General features: G+C 33.4%; 1 protein-coding gene across 1 annotated transcript in view; it reads left to right on the top strand.

Annotated features, from left to right (window-relative positions):
- Positions 1 to 22,123, top strand: part of LOC118192468 (corticotropin-releasing hormone receptor 1-like) — a 523,232-nt gene that overhangs the window by 346,131 nt on the left and 154,978 nt on the right. The window contains exons 3-5 of the mRNA XM_085825622.1: positions 4,507 to 4,598; positions 9,635 to 9,738; positions 11,052 to 11,181. Coding sequence (XP_085681748.1) covers positions 4,507 to 4,598; positions 9,635 to 9,738; positions 11,052 to 11,181 — 326 coding nt within the window. The remainder of the gene's footprint in view (positions 1 to 4,506; positions 4,599 to 9,634; positions 9,739 to 11,051; positions 11,182 to 22,123) is intronic.

Raw genomic sequence — 22,123 nt, 5'->3', positions numbered from 1 at the left:
TTAAATTTAATAAAGATATTTATGTTGCCATTTTTTTTTCTGGAGAAAATCTCATAATTTAATCTCCTTAATAATATTACATGCAAAGTAAGTTCTGTTTCTATACTTTACGAGCAAATGTTGGAAAGATAAATTGTTATAAAGATATTTTGTGTTGCTATCTTTTTCCGGAAGAAAATCTTATAGTTTAATCTCCCTCATATTACAAATAAAGTGAATTCGCTTTCTATACCTTACGAGATTATATTGGAGAGATTAAATTGTTACTTGATTCTAAAGTCATAATCTGCAATGTAGTTTCAAATCTTGCTGCTGCTGTAAATAAATTTAAAATAAAAATAAGACTAATACAGAAACGTTAAATCGATAGAATTTCTCGACTTCTTCCCTGCAGTGAGTCTTAAAGAACCAATGAATTCAGATTATGCTTTCCAGATTGTACTGCGATTTTTGAAAGGTTCAGCATTATTCTCAGGCCAATGAGAAATGATACTAAGTTTATTAATATCATTTCTTAAAGTACCGAATTAAAGAACACAAAGTAGCCACATGAAAAGAGTAAGTCTATTTTGTTTCAACGTAAATCCTGTTTTTGATAATAACTAAATTATATATGCTTGAAAACGTGCTTGATTTCTTTTAGATACTTTTTCGTTGTGTTTTGAACAATGTAAACCACATGAAGACTAGTAACGAATCAAATTTCATTAAAACTTACCATAATCATCAAACTCAGCAGTCTAATGATTCTGACCTTTAAAAGTCACTCATTTTCTAAAGATTACTGTATTCTTTATTAGCATTTCAAAAAGCTGATATTATTTTCAGTTTCAATAAAATCGCGGAATCATTCTAATGTAGAAAAGTGTTGAAACGTATTTCAAAAATTAAAAATTCAAACTTTTAATGCCATGCAGTGAATCCTTTCTAAACCACTGTCATTATTTTCTCTCTCTCTCTATTTCTCTCTCTCTCTCTCTGTATATATATATATATATTTCAAGAATATAATAAAGTAGTCAAAAGTGTTTTTACTTCCTTGGAAGTAAAAAGGAAGTATTGTAATCGCGAAACATTTCAAGCATCATATTTCAACGAAAATATGCATTTTGACCGCTATCGAATGCAATTTAACGATGTTTTTGCGTGACATCCGTACGTAAGAACAGAATAAAGGACTATTTTCCCCCCAAAAAAATTATAAACTGATTTAAAATGAATTCTGATAAGAACTTTTCACGGCGTCTGTGCGTACGTACGTATTTTGCATAACTCAAAATCAAATAGCCTCAGAACGTTGAAATTTTGTTATAGAATTGCAACAACATGTAGATGTGCATCTCGTGTTTTGGTTGCAGTCGGCCGTACCAAAAGTATATAAATATATCTATATCTATGTATATGCACTCTGTTATTCGTCTCAGTAATCTTAGTTTCTTTATTCTTATATGCTTGTAAATTGTGCCCTTTTTGCTTTAGAAATGATTGAATTATGTTGTTCTTATCTCCCGGTAGGTTTATTATGCCTTTAGTAAATCTAAATGCAATATTTTTAGAATTATCAACAATGTAAAAGTTGTTTAAGTGCCGCTAAGCCTACTTTTTTCCCATAGCTGCCATCTTTGTTTACATTTGAAACAGCAGAATAGTAGATTTGTTGCCAATCTAGAGAAAGTAAGCTTCACAATAACAAAGACAACGCTGTCTTTTATTATCGTGAATTAAATCATGCTTAATCCATTCTGGAATTTATTTGAGGAAATAAGTGTTTAAGATTTACTTCGTAATTTTCAATACAGATATTTTGAGTTTTTATGTATTTTTGCCTTGTCGCAAAGGGAAAACGGAATTAATTGAATGAGAAATACTGAATCGTCTGTGAAAAACTGTTTCTTTTTTTCTTTCTTTTTTTCTTTTTTTTTTCTTTTTTTTTTTTTTTTTTTTTTGTTTTGTTTTGTTTTATTTCTTTTATACATCGTTTTAGATTTACAGTCTTTGAATAGAACGATTAGATGTGGCAACGATTAGATAATTCAAGATGATATAAATTTTGTGCATTCTGAGTTAAAAAAAGAATTGTGTGTAAATAGTTTTTATTCTTGTGAAACGTTTCAATGTACTGCAAATTATGTTTTTCATCATTTTACTTGCCAATTATTGCTTATCAAAAGAATAATTTTTATGAAATTTTAAAAATGCCTTACAAGAGATGACGCAACCAGGGCTCCAGGCAATTAAAATGCTTTTGATCACTACTAATAGATGGCGCCACACGAACACCTCTTTTGTTCAAAGTTTACTTATTCTACGGACGGCGGCACAGGAGCCTCCGTCGCTAGTAATCTCTGAGTTCTAGCACAGCATGTGTACAAGTACTTCCATATTATTGGATACAACTTACTCGATTCTTCAAGCATTTTTAAAAGTATCATATACTTGTAAAGGCCGTTAATGGTCGATTGCCTCTTACTAAGTGATAAGACATAGACATAAACATAGTTAAAAAAAGAATGAAATGTAACACTGTTAAGTGAACCTATGGCCAAAGTGTCGCTATGGTAAACAAATATAATGAATTTTAAAAAGTACATTTATTCTATTTTGGTTTATGCGGTATCGACGAAGTAAATTTAATTCAAACCAATAAGCTTAAATGAAATGCAAGAAAAAAATGTGTATAATTTAATATTCCGTATAAGGAAGGCATGTGGTGTACACATCAGATTTTTTTTTAATACGAAAGAACTGAGAAATCTAAAATCAGCACCTGTATTCATAGTGTATTAAATGTATTGTAAATAATTATTCATAGTATATATTATGAAAAATGATCTTTTAGGAAATGAGCAATTAAATTTAGATAGTAAATGTGCACTATTGTGGAAATTAAAAATTTCAATTTGTAATTAATTAAATTGGACGTGCTAAATAAAATGCTGAATTGAAGAAATGAAACAAGAGAATCATTGTTGATTCCATAGAAAGATCATGATAGTCGATATACGGCGAAGGCTGTCTCAGTCAGCTTCAGCCACCTTGACCCATCCAGTGCCACAGTCCTTCGTTATTGACACTAGCATTCTTTAACCACTTTTTCACATTGTCTAGCCACCTCGTCCGTAGCCTTCGTCTCCTTCTCTTTCCTTTTGGAATCTATATCCCTTCACTTCGTTTTCATCTCCATATCTATATATATGGCTATGGATATAGCTATGTTTATATGGGTATATATGTTTTCGTCTCCATATCTATATAAATAATTGAAAAATATTTTTTATTCTCAAAACTCCATTTTCCCTTACTACTACAAAATTTCTTCCCAAATCCGTTAAACATTTAAAAAATTCGTATTTCAGAGAATTTTAAAATAAATGCATTTAATACTAAAATGCACTAAACTGCTTTCTTAGGTATTATTAGTCCAAATTATTTGTCCCTGAGGGACTATTGTTTTCGTTTTGCAAATTTGCATTGAAAACTTGAAAAGGCTGCATCACTTTTTAAACTGTTGCCACCCAATCTTATCTCCCTGTATTATATTTGAAGAAACTGAATAATGAAGAATCTGTATAAATGTATGTATGTTTCTCGCATTCTGATAAAACAACGGTACCTACAGCCATCGAATTTTGAATAACGTAATCCTACTGCGAACATAGGCATTTGAAAGCCCGTATTTGAAATTTGGAATTTGTTTTATTATCGATTTCATATTTTGTAAAACTTTAACGAATTTTTGATTAACAAACTCAAGGATTTCAAAGCCAGCAATGGCAACGTTGTACAGAAAAAAAAAACTTTTTTATCTCCAGCGCGTGAGACTGTGTATCGGAAATTCTAAAGATATGCTCATTTTAAAATTATTTTGCGATATTGTTGAACTGAATTTTACGGTTTAGATGCAAAGAGCATGATATTTAATAAATAAAGGTAACAAACAAAACGTTAAAAAACGCCCCTTTGGATGTAATTTAAAATCTGAAACGTTTCAGATTTTCTTTTTATTATTGTTATTATTTTTATTACGCAAGTTTTCATTTCCAATAATGTCCGCCTTCATCAATAAACGAATGCAAAATACATCAAAACGGATGTTTAACATGACAATCATAAATCCTGAGCACTGCCTGATGAGGAACCAAGATACATATTGAGGAAATGACATGCGCTGAAGTAGCTGGAATTTGAAATTCAATTGATTCTTTAAATTTTAAGCCTAAAAAATAGTTTTAATTTGGTTTTCGATAAATATTTTTAAAATCTTATTTGTCTTTCAGTTATGTTCAACCTTGAATATGAGCACTTTTTTAAAATAAAATTATGATTTCATTTAATTGAAATTAAATTTTCCAGAATTTCGTACTCAGTTATATCAGAAAACACCTTGCATTCTAAACTGTGAGTTATTAGTAGCGTAAGGTCTAAAGTTTTTTTAATATTTAAGTATTTTCATTAAACTTGTATTAAAATGCAAGAAGTAATTTGTGTTTTTATTGTCCTTTTTAGAAGCGAAAGCCTACAGAATATGCGATAAAGATGGAAAATGGCTTTGGGGAAGTTGGACCAATTACAGCGAATGCTTGAATTTTACAACTACTGTAAGTATTTTTGTTTGCTTTCAGCTTTTACCAAATATTAATAAATTAATTCATACTTTTGAAGTAAAATATTCAAATATATGCTAGCTTAATTTTAATTTGACTACTTCTTTATTTCATATTTAATAAAAACTTCAAAAGAGAGCATAGAAAATAAAACAACTGAAAAACAAAACCCGAACTTATGAAATGTTCAAACTCGAGGCAGAATAATATAGTTTTTTTTAGTTTATTTAATTACGGCAAAGCACACTAGGGCTATCTGCCTAAGGGGAGGGATGCCTTCGGGGAGGACTTTCTAAGGAAAAGTAGCTCGTATTCACGTTACACATGGGGAAAACCACGAAAACGCCCATGCAACCAGCCCGTTCGCGGGATTCGAACCTCGGACCGAACTACCAGTGTTCAGCGACTTTAACGCTCGGCCGCTGGTAGGCCGCAAAATAACGTAGAAAAGCACATATATCATTTCCGTTAATAACTAAAAAACTGTAAAAAACTAGTCCCCGCAGAATAATAGCACTTTAGTAATGCGTTCTTTGTCTTAAATATATGCATGCACTTAGAATATTAAACCGTAAAGCGTTAATAAGGAATTAGACAACAGAAGAAGTTTTGTTTTTTCTTCCAGCTATTTGTTGACTGTTGAATGAGTTTCAAATCTTAATTGATTCTTTATTGTTTATATTCATTCTTTTCTCTTTATACTATATGATTATTTATGAACAAAAATTTGGGCTTTTTAATAATAATATAACGGAATTTTCAAGTACGTGTAAATTTGTGAAATTAGCTTTCATTTGTTTTCACTTTTTCAGTTTACAATACAGTAAAAATAAATACTGAAAATTCCTCTTATCCAGATAGTTCGTTTTTTTTTTTTTTTTTTAGGCTAAGTAAAATCAAGCTTGTTGTTTATTCATTTAGATGGTTTTATTATCATTTGCATTTTTTCATTGATTTATGTGATATAAAAAGATATGATCGCATTTTACGTATGTTTTAAAAAACTATTAAAATTATTTAAATTTCACTTCATGCTGCATGCCTGGAAAATTCCTTTCTCTAATATGCAAATAAAAATTTAAGGATGATTTTTGCAGTTCTCAAAGATTTTCAAATCTCAGTATCTCGATAATTTTCTGCTGAGGCTATTAATCATAGCACAGACATTTCTTTTCATAAAAGGTGCAGGTTCTTCTCACAGAGTGACAATTTTTCATTTATTCTTAGTATTCATTTGAAGGAACTTTTTCTTGCTCTTTTGGCTGAAAGGCCTACATGCGATGGATTGATTACATATAAAAACTAGTTGCTTGAGAGATAGGTTGCCTGAAACATTTTTATAAAAGAGAAAAAAACATGTAATGATTTCATTGAGTCCAATTTCTGTATTTTAAGGGGACCAATTAGTATCTGATATTAACAGAAAGAAAGAACAACACTTATTGCTTTTAAATTGCTTAATTCTTAATCAGTAACAAATAGATTAAATATATTACTCTTTGCCAAACGGCCCTTGGAAGGAAAAGTATTTCAATTCAGGCAGTGACAACACAATGTTTTTAAACAACCGAGTTTGCAAATTAAATTATGAAAGATAAATATCTTACATTTTGCCAAATGACGACAGTCTATTGTGCCCAAGGAGGTTAGAATAAATGGAGAAAGCCTGATGTCACAAAACTGAAGCCAAGGAAATGTCAGCAACGTGGCTTTACGACTTATCATGGCCGCCATACAGTGTACGGATAAGAATACTAAATAACTTGTTAAATAAAATTACACTGATTTGTATAGTTGAGATGTGAGCAAATATCAACGTCCTCAATAAAGAAATTCGAGGCATAATTTAAATAAAATACCATTGAAACGTTCACTGACCTTCCAGATTTTACCATGCACACATTTTTTAGTTACAATTTACGCATTTGCATTTCATTCAGATTACCTAGATTTTATTAAATTTGAAACAGTTATTTGTATCCTTGTGATTTTTCTATACACTAAGTAAAATAATTTTTATGTTAAGTATTAAAATTACGGAAGAAGTATAACCTTCAGTGATGAATAACTAACCTGTAGACAACACCGATTCGAATATAAACAAAGCTAACCAAACGTCTGCTTGGGGTAGCAGCCATGATGAGTCGTGACGTTCCATGGCTTCATTTTCAGTACGGGGAATATGGGGGAGTCTTACTCCACTTGTTCTGACCCCCTTGGTTGCGATGAAGATAAATATGTTTTCTTTCAAACAGTGTCGCCACTGGTTGCTTTTAAACTGTTGAGTTTGTTAATCAAAAATTCATTAAATTCTTGCCAAATATGAAATAAATAAAGTAATTCCAGATTAAAAAGTCGGGCTTCCAAGTGTAGATGTTTGGGTGGAGAACTAACTACGTGTATTCAAATTTGGTGGCTCTAGTTACCGTCGCTTTTCCCGCAGAGCGAAAGACAAACATACAAACATACATCATATACCCAAATAATATATACGTATAATATAAATTTTTCATTATTTAATGGTAAATAACAGTCAAAATAACCACTAACTTCCCGATTTCATAGACATCTCCCTTTTACATTTCAAGAAAGATTCTGCTGCAGAATTTGGGAGATTAATGACGAAATGTCTGTTCGTTCAATGTGAATTGAAGAATTTTGCATGCCTAATGGCCAAGCTTGATTAACGATAGAAAATTCAGTAGTTTATTGGGTGATGTCATTAATTCTTTTATTACAGCGCCATTCCAAGTAGGGATTAAAATGTAGCTACAGCAGTAAGTATCATGAAACTCACCATTATTGGACAGCTAATTAGTTTCATATTAAGTAACACTGGTTACTTAACAAAGGAAATAGGAAAGTTAAGCATTTCTTCTGTTTTTAAAAGTAACTGTTTTCATTTGTAATTGTGATAAATTGATCTATGGAAATAAATATTATAAAACTGCTGCTGTAGCAGGTTATTCGAATATAGGAAAGCATCCAACGGCCATATGGCTGAGATAAGGTATGCCGCTGTGAAGGGCTTTCTAAGGGAAGCTTGTGCGCTTGGGTTCGAGCCCGAGTTGAGCTTTTAGCTTTCAATGGTCTTAACCACTCGGCCACTGCAGCAAATAAAAATACTGTTACGAAATGCCCAGCCGCAGTAAGAAAGGTTCTCCACAAAACCGGTTTAAGGTTGCTAGAGAAAAACGCAAGGAAAAGCATGGTTGCCAGGTTTGGCGCGAAATGGGCGATATGCTATAGATGGAGCGAGAACATTCTAGAATGAATTTTTTCCGTTTTTACCAAGAATGTTCTCGAAGACAAGCTATAAATACCCTGCCTGTCCGCGGAGTAGCAGTGTATCTTGAAGCTTATCGGGAGTTTATCGTGAAAAGTATCTTGCGTGTGTTGATTTCAGTAGTAGTGCTTTCAGTTCAGAGATTAGCTTAAGAGCGATCAACCGAGTCGGGAGCTGTACTTTAGTGCTTTGCCGTAAAGCTCTCTTCATCGTTATAGCCTGATAGCCTCAAGACTGTAATGCTGATTGTTTCAGGGTCTTTATCGTAGTTTTTCTACGACTGTAACGCGTCATTGGAACTGTCCTGTGAAACTGTTTTGATTCTTCATCATGTGTTATCATCAATCACTCCAAATCCACGAACCCGCATAACGCAACAATACTAATATTTACCAATGTGTGCATATGAGATATACGTGCTACAGTGGGTGTTTTGAATGTCTAATATGTATCCCACTGGTATTTTTCGAGGAAATTAATCTAGCCTCACATATTAAGTCTTTTTTTAATGTTTAAACTCTATTACATATATAAGATTATTTTCATATTTTCCTACTTATTATGCTATTTTTCGTCAGAATATCTGTAAAATTATACGACAGAGGAATTTTAACTCTAATCAAAACTGGAAGTAATTTTAACTCTAATCTTGACTAATAATTACAATTCAAAAATTCCAACTAGAGGACTGAATGACAAATTTTGTTGAACATCTAGAATACAGCGAAGAGTCATTTCTCAAAATTACTTAATGTGTCATTTCTCAAAATTACTTAATATGTCATTTCTCAAAATTACTTAATATGCCATTTCTCAAAATTACTTAATATGTCATTTCTCAAAATTACTTAATATGCCATTTCTCAAAATTACTTAATATGTCATTTCTCAAAATTACTTAATATGTCATTTCTCAAAATTACTACGTTGTCTATCCTTGCCTGATGGATTTTCGATACCGAAAGATTCTTTCCTAAAAATAAGGCTACTTAAAAAAGAAAGAAAAAGAAGGAAAAAAATCTGAAAGCTTTCAGATTTTATATTACCTTCAAAGGGGCGTTGTTTCATTCATACACACCTACACGTTTCGAGAGCATTTGGGTACTGCAGATAAAAATGTTTTATTCCGTACAGTGTTGCCACTGCTCGCTTTGAAATCACTGAGCTTTTTAATCCAAAATTGGTTAAAGTTTTACAAAATATGACATATATAATAAAACAAATTCGAAATTTGTAATTTGGATTTCCAGTTTCCAGGAACCCATATTCGGGGGGGGGAGGACTATGTTACTCAAAGTTTGAGGGCTCTAAGTACCGTTGTTGTTTAACAGTGCGAGAAATATGCAGGCATATTCTTTAATATTCAGTTTCTTTAAATATAATAGAAGGCGATATTTGGTGGCAAGAAATTTAAAACTGATTCAACGCTTTTTGTAATTCGACGCAAAAGACCGTTCCGAGACTAGGCTAAAGCAATATGGGGGTTCTAATATCACTCTCCTGTTTGCTACCACTCATTTCATTTTCTCAGCCAATTTACAAACAACTCATATCAAGAATTCTACATTTCTTATACCTCAGAGAAATTGAAATAATCCGATTTTATTCGAAATAAGCAAAGAATAGTATCGATTTTTAAGAAAATGTTACTAGTGCTAAAATAAAAAGGAAAAGTCGGAAATGCCATTATTGTGAAAAGGAAAATGTTTCTGTTTATATTGTTACGTTTGTTTTCTGTTTCCAGGATGTACCAAAGACTCCACTAACAGTGAGTTTGATTCTTCTCGTCTGCTCGTTAATATCGTTGTTCTTTCTTGCTGTCACCATCTTCATTTTCTTCTACTTCAAGTAAGTACTAAATGCAGTTTTCTCGTGCAAATTTCGAAACTGATTTCAGAAATGTATTTTGTCTTTTTCCTTTCCATCCATTCAAAAACAATGTTAATGTTGAAAGTTATTTATTTGATTTATATTGCATGTGCTTTAACCGAAAATTTATTTTGTTCTGTCTTTCTTGTATTTTAAAATATGTCTGCTTGTCTGTCATCACGATGTTGTTGATGACGATGCATTAACGTTGTCTGCAGCTTTTTAAATGAATTACTAACATAAAATTGTGCTGGGTGAAATATAAAGCTAATAAAAACGGAACAGAATTTTCATTTTCCTAAAAAAATTAAATTCCACTTAAAGAAGCTTTTTTTGCAAATTAGACGGTAAAAACCTTAATATTCTAGGTATCATAAGTATGAATATAAATTTATTTGATGATGTAGGCTAGAAATGCTATTATGAAGTTTGACTTCCTGAATATTTCGAACTAAAGAAATTCGACTTAATGGAAATATCTACATCTGTTTGAAGCAATTTTTTCTGCTGAAAAAAATTCAATTTTGACTCATCTAAATGTTGTTTCCACCAAACTTTTAGCAACCTAATTCCTTCCCCATTTCTACTACAATATTGTTACGGTTTTTGTATTGATTTATTTTAGTTTGCTATTTTTAATAGAATTGTTATTAAATGGTTTCATTTTTCCGTGCAATACCGCACACGACTTATTTGAAGAGAAAGCTACGCCGGAAAAATTAAAAATAGAGGAGCCGCGCATTTAATAAATAGATATCTCGTAATTGCACGCTCTGCCTTTCAGGAAAAATCGAGAAAATACCAGAACATTCTCGTGCGTGCTTTAAAAAGCTTATAAAAGGAAGAAGACGTCTCAATTCAGTAGTTGTTTTATGAGTTTTGTTTAGAAAACTGTTGTTTACTGTAGCGAATTTACGGTGAAATCGGATTAGCTTTCTCTGTTTTGAATTAATTCTATTGAACGTTTTGGTAGTTTAAAAGACAACTATTGGGAGATTTTGCAATATTGAATGAATATCTGAGGAATTTAAGCACTTTGTTTTATTTGTTGTGATAATAATAAATTTTATTCCCTTTCCATTGGACTTGTGCATTCAATTTATTACGAACAATATAAAGTATTTCCTTATCCAATATTATTCTGAACAGCAAAAATGGCCTGCACTGAAGTAATCATTTATTATTGGGTCGATATATGCTCGGAAATTTTTGCAAGCAATTTGTTTGCTTCTCAAAACTAATCAGTACCTTATAATTATATGCACCTTCGTTTCTTCGTTTTTTAATCTTAGATCTCTACAATGTTCAAGACTGAGAGTTCACAGGAATCTGGTAGTGGCTTTGATAATCCACTCTTTGATGCTTGTTGTCATATCTCTACCCGTCGTCGGAGGGACGAGTATACCTTCTTACAGAGATATAGTAAGTAACGATAAATGTTATTCTGTATTATTAAATATAGTTGTAAAAACGTATAACGTGTGTAAAAAGCAGTTTTAATGTGTTTCTGTGAAATTACAGGGTTAACACAAAAGAAATGGACATATTTAATACGTATAGATCGAGAAATGTCTGTTTTTATCAGAAATAAATTTGCATCATTTGCATAATTCTTAAGTGCACATCAGGATCGCAACCGAGGAAAGGGCTTCGAGTACCGTAGGCTTTTGTTGCTCTTTGGACACGATTATTTTTAATTTGGTATTTTCCTTTTATCGATACTATGCTTCGCAACATTCACATGCATTGTTTGTATTCTTTTCAACTTCTTTCAACCTCATAGGGAGTGAGTGAGTGCACCGCTATGATGGCTTCCCACCACGGGACATGAACCAAACGGAATTATATACCATCAAGATATTAAGACTCCAAAGTAACAAGGTTGAATATTACATACTAATAACAGTTTTTACATATTGATAATTGCAAGGCACTAAGCGTTATTTTGGTTATCTGCTTTAAGTTCTGAACATTTGAAACATAATATTATTCACGGTTGTTTCTGCTTAGGCAGTGTCTTGAGATTTTATCTAGGGCTATTCTGTTTTTGAGTGTGTTAGACGTCCACATTGCCCAGGCACAGTCCGCTGATTTCTTCAAGTGCCAGGCTCTTGTATGTACACAATGGAAGTAATAATGGTCCGTGTCGCCTTCCTCTCCTCATTCGCAGAAAGGGAGTATCTCTAAGTCTGAATCTGTTGAGGTACACTGGGAATTGTCCATGACCCGTCAAGAACTGTGTTAGGCTAGCACAGCGGATCTTTATTTCCATGTTAACTTTTGGCAGTAAGCGAAATGTCCTTCGTCCTACCCTCTGCCTCTGTCCATCTATTTTGCCAATTTTGTAGCAGACTTGTCAGAGTTGTTCGCTTAATATGAGACCAAGGAAGTTTAGTTGGTCTTTCTAATATATCCGTGCAGTTGGCTGCCTGCTTGGTCAGTAGGTCAGCGGCTTCATTGCCTTGAATCTCTGTGTGAGCGGGAACCCATTTTAAAGTGGGTCTTTGCGAAATAGGCATTGTCAGAAGCTGTTTCTGAATTCGATATTCCAAAGGACTCCGGCTGTTTTGACTTGCGATAGCCGCCAGATTTGATGCCGAATCACTGAGTATGGAGAATTTCTCTTGTTGGCATGTGTTCGCATATTTAATTGCAGCACGGATAGCTAGAAGCTCTGCTTGATATACCGAGTTGTTCAAGCCTAGCTTCCTTTTCCACTCGAATGTTACAACTCCATTTTCCAGTCTACAGAAGCCGCTGCCCGTGCCGTTCTCAGTTTTGGAGCCATCTGTGAAAAGGTTATTACTGTACCTCTGAATTAGTTGGTCGTTTATACTGATACCGTCGGAGAGATTAAAAGCTGCTGGATAAAAGTTATTGCAGATGTTTTGCTCTTCGTAGTCCGATTGGTGATAACTATGACAGGGTTCGTAGCGGTCCTTATAAGTGCTTATAAGTCCTTATATTTGAAAATAATATATAAAGGCCCTTATAGGTGCTTACCTTTTCTTTAAAACACTTATGTTTTTGTTTTTAGTGCTTATTTTTTGCTTTTAGTGCTTTTTTTTTAGTGAACGCGCTATTTTTCCCCGTACCAAAACCGAAACTAAATAAACAACTTTTCTTCCTAATATGGAATGTCAGATGGTGAGTCATACTCCCGGAAATAGCTTTTCCCCCTTTCTCTGTATTAACATAACCTTTGGTGTGCACGAAGAGTACAGACAGGTGCCCGTCGTTCTATTGGTCAAAGAATTGCGAAAGCAGTAGAAAATTCCGCTACATTCGGCATTCCTTTCCTCCCACCACACGTTTGAATTTTTATCAAGTTCAAATTGAATTTTTATCAAATACTACACACGTTTGAATTTTTATCAAGATCTTAAAAATTTGCATTCTCGTTCTGCTTGGTCAGTTCATATTCGTGTTTATTATGATCGTTATGCTTATTATAAGCATATGTATGAATATTTATAATAACATAGTTGCAGTAACTCCTGAAGTATAGTAAACTTCCGAAAATGGTTGTGTTTTAACACAGATTAGCTTTCTAAGGAATAATATTCGGAATGGCTTAAATAAAGGGAAAGTAATCGAATAGTCAAAATAATTTCATTTTTTTGGCCAATACATTACGCAAACGAAGGTTGGGAGGTCTCCCCTTTCTCCGCAAAATCTTGAATAATGAAACTGTAAAAGTTCCATGCAAAACAAGCAACGAACCTTTTTTTTTTTTTTTTTTTTTTTTCTTTTTATAACTTTCCAATCTGGATTGAATAGGACTAAAGGTTCTGCGGTCTACCAACCCAAGCGAAGAATGATTCTATTCCGAAAATTTAACGCCGTCTGTTGAAAATTAGAATGAAAAACACCCCAGTTATTTAGTTCGTTATTCTCCCGATACCGGCAGTTGTTCATTCCGATTGCGTAATATCACGTAGGGAAGAATTATGGCGCACGTATTGCGCAATAACAATATTTTGCAGAGATAATTAATTTTGATGTTCAGTCCGAGATTTGTTTATGAACACTTAAAAGAGTTTTACTGTGCTTGTTAAGCAGAATATTTTTTAGTTCCGTTGGTTTATTTTTATATGATGCACATATTGAAATGTCAAAAGCATTTATTTAGCGGAAAAATCTAAAAGAGCGGCTACAGTCTATCCCACCCCCCTCCGCTCCTTCAAGTTACGCTCGAGTGTCCGAATATTCGCCAATTTCCAAGTATGCGGGTTAGTTAAGCTTTTACTGTTAAAGATGACTGCATGAAGCAAATTTCTGTCTTCTGATTTCAGAAATGTTCCTCTTTTTTACTTAAATTACTTTGCTTGCAATATCTGTTAAGAGAAAACTGATATACAATGAAAATTTAGAAAATATTCAGAATTTAGATTTAAATTATTTAAATATCAATATGAGTGGAAAAATAAATTTTATTTATTATTAGGTTCCAAGCGAATATAATAAATATGACTTATTATTATTTATTTTCTCTATTTTGAACTGAAATTTCATCATTAAATCTCTTAATATAGTTTAGTTCTTCATGGTTTTTTTTTCCTCTCATTGTAAACTAGTCCTGTAAATTGAACTATTATTTAAAATTTAAAAAAACTAATTATTTTCCAAGGTTGAGGTAATGTTTATTCTCTCTTAATAAGTACTTCATTTCTCATATTTTAAATTATAAGTCTAGTTTTTAAGGTTATGCAGTTGTGTATGATATAATTAAACAGGTGCTTATTTTTTTCTTAAAATGTGCTTGAAAAGTGCTTATAGGTGCTTATTTTTTTAACTAAAATGTGGCTATGAACCCTGATTGCGGTTTCATATCTCACTTTTTTCAAAACATAAAGCAGTAGATTTAGAGGTATGGTTTGTAGCCTTATCCTGATGGAACTTAATACAGTCAAGATTGTTTGGATAAAGAGATGGAATTTCGTCTTTTAATATAGGTGTTTAAAGTTATTTCTGATTGTAATCCGAATTGATTTTGATATTTTTTTCTACTTTCCTTATTTTAAGTTTCCCCTTATAAAAGAATCCAGTAAGAACAATAAAACCTTTAGAAAAAAGACATTTTTTTTTCTCTGAACCAATATATTAAGTCTTTTGCTCCTCTTTTTCGGCAGTAAATTCATGTTTATCTCTTGCAATCGTTACACGTATGCCCAAGCTTCATGAGTTGTAACTACACTGAAGTGCCACTAAATTAGGGATATACATGGCTATGCAAATTCAATAGCGCTGCGCCGCATCTGGGCTTACGTGAGGGAGTTGTGGTAAATGCACATACAGCTAGCACTATGCTTGTCGTTAATCAGTTGTTTCATATACCAGTACAGGTAAAATTTCAATATCGGGCAGATAGTAATCTCTCGTCGCATGGGCCATACAATTTCTAAAATCCTCAGTGGGATAGGATTTTAACGGTCTACAGTGTCAAGAGCATACCGAGAATACACGGATGGTGGGAAAAAGAAGTAGCGACACTGCAAAGTGCAAAGCACATTTAACTTAGAACAATCGTGCTGTGAGACGTCTCAGCCGTATTGTACATGGTCAATGAAGCCAAATATTAGCTCAAATTACCACCTAGCTAAAGCAGGCGACAGTCGTACAGTCAGTAAAAAGATCGTGTATCGCTCCCTTCACCATATGGGCTTCGGAAGCTGTAGACACAAGAGGGTACCCTTCCTAAATGCATGCCATCGAGTTGCCATTCTTACCTGGGCAAGAGAATATAGAGAATAGACACTAGTGGACATGAAATGTGTAGGAGTGATGAGTCTCGATCCCTCTAATTAATACCGATGGGAGGCTCAGAATATGGCGAGAGAATCATGAATGTATGAATCCGGTGTGACAGATTGGAACTGTACAAGGCCGTGGAGGCTTAATCATGGTCTCGGATGCTTTCTTCTGGTTGTGTTTGGGATCTTTAGTACTTGTTCTTACCTCCCTCAATATGATTCTGTACGTGGAGTTGATGAGCTATCATCTCCATCCATTTATGTCCCTGTCATTCACACGGAAAGGGAGTATCTCAGAAAGATAACTGCGCCTCTCACAGGTTACGGTTGGCTACTGGTTGGTTGGATGGAAGAGCATTCCTCTGACTTCTCTGTCATAAATTGGTTACTTGAAAGCCCTGACTTGAATTCTACTGAGCATCTTTCCAAATTAGTATATCTTATTATTGAGGAATGTAGAGAATTGAAGTGCTATGTTCTACTCACTCGTTTTGCATGTTCAGAATGTCTGTTATGATGGTCGTATGAAATGTCGTCGCCTGTTATGATGTCAAAATGTCGTCGCCTGTTATGATGTCAAAATGTCGTCGCCTGTTATGATGTCAAAATTTCGTCTGTTGTGATGGTTTCGTACGTAAGCATATGATTGAGCTTATTATTTATAAGCCTTCCTAGCGCTAAATACATTCCCTTTAATAACATGTAGGTCATAGTTCATAGGTCTTCGCTTATTTAAGAGGTACAATACCCTGAAATCGTTACTTATCTATATCTGTCCTTAGTGGGTATCATATAAAAGTCAAAAATAAATCTCAATGTTGGAACAAACCTTTTCACTTGAAGTTCGGAATCACATCCAATGGGGCAATATGTAACAGTGGGATAACTTGTGTAAAATAGCGATATAAAATATCTGAAGCGTAACTTTCACATCGTAAAAGCAAATTAGCACATCTGTAGCATAAACACGTTGGCTTAACTTTATCCTCGTTAGTGCTACGGCTGTAGCGTCCTCCTTGCTCCGTGTCTTGAAGCTAGCGGAATATCGTGGCCGTAGTTGTTGAGGCATGTAACATAAGTGAGCGGAGCATAGTTGCACAGACCAGTTGTTGAAATTTTTACGCATGATACACATCAATGTGCTGCCCCAAGGTTTCGCAAAGTCCATATCGATTTATCAGCAATAATTAAGTAAATGTAATAAAGAGAAAATGATGAAAAGTAGAAAAAACACTATGTACACCAAGTACATCGATCACCAAAACTCATTTTGGTGTATCGTTCTCGCTAATTATATAACGTAAGTTCATGTTCCGCTAACCAGTTGATTTTATCTTAAAGAGGTGACTATTAAAGAATTAAAAATAGTTTTATATATTTTTGTATTGTGTATATATTTAGCTTCATTTTTTTTCTAGTCAAAGGTAGATGAAACCCTTTCCATCAGAGTGGCAGGTAAACATGATTCTCTGTGCTTTGCACCAATAAATCCAAGACAAATTCATGTTTTGAAAGTACTTTTTGTATAAAAAATATTTTCCCAGAGTATTCAAGTATTTTCGTTTTAATAATAATAATCTCTTGTTATATATATATATATATATATATATATATATATATATATATATGTACATATAAGTATTACGTTTATGCTTTGTATTGCAAGAAACCCCCAAAAAAGAAACATTTATTTAAATATGTATGGCAGCGGCAGTTTTGCGTTGGTTCGTTTTCCACTTTTCCGCTTCCACTTTTATCCGAAAAAATAGCAAAAATCAGAGATATTAATTAAAAGTTATTAAAACGCTAATTTTCGCCCTAATTTTTCCGAATGGCAACAGTGCTGATATCATCAACAATGCCGACAGGGATACAACAGCAATAATGGTTGCGTGGCATTATTGCTGATGTAATGAGAGAGAATTACCGATTTTATGCGATTTTATCAAAAAAATGAATAAAACAAAAATAATAAAATAAAATTTAAAAAGTAATTCAAATTTTGGAAACCACTTTTCGAGGTGCACTGGCTCTTCTCTAGATGCACCTATGTAGCAAATTCGTAGGCCTGGGTCTATCAGCTTACACGCAGACAGAACGAAAGACAGACTCATAGAATCTTCCCTCTATTGTGAGTAGAGTTATATATCAGAATACCTTTCATTGTTGCATATTCAAAGAATCCTTTTAATAAAGTTCGGAACAATGGATTTACCAATAATTGTTTTAGGCTTTGTTGAATTTAAACAAAGTTAATGTATACATTTTTAACAATGCTTATAAACCATAATCATTAGAGATATCAAATCTAGTGGTGCTAAAATCTTACGTGTGGAGCTTATTTGCTTGTTATTTTTAATGCTGAAATCGCATTCGAGCCATTTTTAGAAATGGAGTTCTTTCTTTTGACAGTATTGTGTTACGTTTTTATACCAACACCCTTTATCGACAGCCTATTGGGCATACTTATTTGTTTTGCGACTGCCTTCCTTTTGTTTTCTCGAAGAGAAGAGAGAATTCGGGATAATAATGATGAAAACTCTATTAACTGTAATGAACACAAGTTTAATGCCGGAAACAAGGTACGTAATTTAGATTTCCTTGATTCATATGCTGATATTAATGAATTTAATGATGATTCCTTTGATGTGGACATAGACAGTGACACCGATCTCCTCGAAGTTAATAACGAAGCTTTTGATAATAACCTTCTTAAGTTGCATATTGATAGTGATACTGACCACATCGGCCATTTTTCCAAAGATTTCGATAATAATTCTTATGATGTGCACAATATCAGCGATGAAAAGCAATTTAATTACCTCCAACAGGAAACAGAAAAGGATTTCGATTTTCCAAAACCTGATAACTCAGGTAATCAAATGGGCACGAATAGCAGTATAACCATCTTGAACCAGGAAGAATTCAGTTTGAATGCCTCTATTGAATCATTGGATGCTGAATGCATTGTATCACATAACGATCTCGGAGCACAAAGAGACATAGATTCTGGTAATCTCCTTAACACAAAAAATGAACCAAAAATGAATGGCAAACTGGATCAAGTAGACAGAACAGAACTGAAACAAACTGAAGATTCTGAAGAACAGCTCTTTGATCTCATCGTTGATACCGTCCCTGTTATCTGCTTTGATGACGAGTACACTCAACATCCTTCTTCGAATCATAGCAAGCGTTTCAAAATTTCAAACATAAGAAAAACATTACTGAAATATTTCTGCTTTAAAAAATTAAAAATAAACAAAGGACTTAAAACATATTATATAGATCTGAGATAAGTTTACACAATTTCAGTTTGTATTCCTTATAAATTTGTTTGCCATGACGCCAATCTCGACTGACCAGTACTTGCCTAAAAATTGGACATTGACTGACTAAATGACAATCTCATTGACTAAAAGTAGGACATTGTCTGACCAGTGACTGACTAAAAATTAGACATTTTCTGACCAGTCACTAACTGACGATCACATTGACTGACCAGGGCCTGCCTAAAAATTGGACATTGTCCGACAAGTGACTTACTAAATGACAATCTCATTGAGTGACTAAAAGTAGGACATTGTCTGACCAGTGACTGACTAACTGACTATCTCATTGACAGACCGGAGACTGACTTAATTTGGACATTGACTGAGCAGTGACTGAGTGACAATCTCATTGACTGAGCACTGACAGACTAAAAATTGGACATTCATTGAACAGGAACTGAGAAAGTGAAGATCTCCTTGCCTGACCAGTGACTGAATAAAAATTGGACATTGAAAGACTAAGTGACGATCTCATTGACAGCCTAGTGACTGAGTGACGATCTGATTAACTGAGCACTGACAGAATAAAAATTGGACATTCACTGAAAATCGACTGAGAAAGTGGAGATCTCTTTGCCTGACCAGTGACTGAATAAAAATTGAACATTGACTGACCAATGATTGACTAAGTGACGTCCTTATTGATTGAGCATTGGATTTGGACGGAAGAAATTGCCTTTTTCGATAAGAGAGAGGAAAGATGTTTTCAGTCCAATCGATTGCGCTACAGCTGAAATGGAAACAGAAAATCATTTTAAAATTCTTTTCTAGAGCTACATTTCAGAACTGCAAAATTTAAATGAAATTATATGGTAACCTGAAATTAAAATATTATTTGCAGTTAAATGCCGTTGCTAAATTTGTTTTTCTTGTGCTCTTAAATTAATTTACTACTTTACACACCATATTCAGTTATGATTTACCAATATGCTCTATTTTAACTATAACTTCTCATTGAATTAAGTTAAGCTGAAGCTATTATTGAAATTTTTCTTAGGCATATTTTCCCTTGTTGTCTGTGCTCCCAATTCGAAGTGACCGTCAGCTACTTCCTTTTTGTTTTTCCTATGTGATTTGTCGGAATTTCGTATAAAAAACTCCAGATTATCATTAAAACACGAATAAGGATGTTATTTTGTATTTTAGATTTTTTTCTCTCTCTGGCCTTCATGTCAAAACTTACTAGAAATAATATATTAGAATAAATTGGTTTCTTTTCAAACGAAGTATTTTCAATATGCGTCCCATAGCAATATGCCCTGTGTTTAAGAATGCTAAAAGTTTTACCCTCTTTGATTCCCATCCAACGTGCTGGCTGCACGGTTGGCTTCTGCAGTTTTCCTTATCTCGATGTATATTAGGCGATTTCCCATAGAACGTTCTCCGCTAAGCCATCCCTCGCGCCAGGCAGGTAACCATCCTTTTCTTTGCCCTTTTCAAATAACCTAACTTTTACACAAACAAATCAGTCATGACATGAAATTTGGAAGAAATTAATTTAAATAACTTTTATAAAAATGTCTCGATTGGATATATACTGGAAGTTAAAGAATTTACACCCCACGGATACACCCAAAACAAATATTAAACTGAAAGCTTTCAGACTTTGTATTGCGCCTAAAGGGATCATTTTTTCATTTGCAGACATAAACGTTTGGACAGAATTCGGGCTAATGTCCCTCTGGGTTCAAAATATTTAAAAACAGCATATTTTATAAATTAGAAAATGAACCTTTCATATACTTTCATATATTTGAATAAATATTTATCAGGTATTATTAATAAAAATGAGAATAAAGGAAACCCTATGAATAATCCTGAAACGTTTATTCTGAAATTTAAAATTCAACGTAACTATCGCAAATGACTGAGTGCAGGGGGTGTTGAGGTATCCTTTTAAGGATTTTGCAAAGAATTATATATATAAACAAACGTTATAATTTCATTTTTCTAATATATTCCGTCTGAGAGCCCTTTTGTTGAACCATCATATTACATCTTGATTTGTAAGAGAAAAGCCTTTTCCTGAAAACATCAAGGTTGATTTTATGCCACTTCTCCTTCACAATGTTCCACAGTCCGTCCAGTGTTTGGGGATGCCACGTGTAAAGAGCTTGTTTTAAAAGTACAAATGCACATTAATCCATAGGAGACACATCAGGAGATTTGGTGGCTATGCATCTAGAGGGAATAGCTTCAATTGCGCAGGGTTCGTACCGATCCTTATAAGTGCTTATAAGTCCTTATATTTGAAAATAAAATATAAAAGCCCTTATAGGTGCTTACTTTTTCTTTAAAGCCCTTATTTTTTTGGTTTTAGTCCTTATTTTTTTGCTTTTAGTGCTTTTTTTTTTAATGAACGCGCTATTTTTCCCCGTACCAAAACCGAAACTAAATAAACAACTTTTCTTCCTAATATGGAATTTCAGATGGTGAGTCATACTTCCGGAAATAGCTTTTCCCCCTTTCTCTGTATTAACATAACCTTTGGTGTGCACGAAGAGTACAGACAGGTGCCCGTCGTTCTATTGGTCAAAGAATTGCGAAAGCAGTAGAAAATTCCGCTACATTCGGCATTCCTTTCCTCCCACCACACGTTTGAATTTTTATCAAGTTCAAATTGAATTTTTATCAAATACTACACACGTTTGAATTTTTATCAAGATCTTAAAAATTTGCATTCTTGTTCTGCTTGGTCAGTTCATATTTGTGTTTATTATGATCGTTATGCTTATTATAAGCATATGTATGAATATTTATAATAACATACTAGTTGCAGTAACTGCTGAAGTGTAGTAAACTTCCGAAAATGGTTGTGTTTTAACACAGATTAGCTTTCTAAGGAATAATATTCGGAATGGCTTAAATAAAGGGAAAGTAATCGAATAGTCAAAATAATTTCATTTTTTTGGCCAATACATTATGCAATACGAAGGTTGGGAGGTCCCCCCTTTCTCCGCAAAATCTTGAATATTGAAACTGTAAAAGTTCGATGCAAAACAAGCAACGAACCTTTTTTTTTTTTTTTTTTTTTTTTTTTTTTTTTTTTTTTTTTTGGTCACTTTCCAATCTGGATTGAATAGGACTAAAAGTTCTGCGGTCTACCAACCCAAGCGAAGAATGATTTTATTCCGAAAATTTAACGCCGTCTGTTGAAAATTAGAATGAAAAACACCCCAGTTATTTAGTTCGTTATTCTCCCGATACCGGCAGTTGTTGATTCCGATTGCGTAATATCACGTAGGGAAGAATTACGGCGCACGTATTGCGCAATAACGA

Source organism: Stegodyphus dumicola, chromosome 10, assembly GCF_044657685.1.
Source record: "Stegodyphus dumicola isolate Sdum_Otavi_A_Nest chromosome 10, ASM4465768v1".
Taxonomy (NCBI): domain Eukaryota; kingdom Metazoa; phylum Arthropoda; class Arachnida; order Araneae; family Eresidae; genus Stegodyphus; species Stegodyphus dumicola.
This window is presented reverse-complemented; position numbering and strand designations above follow the sequence as displayed.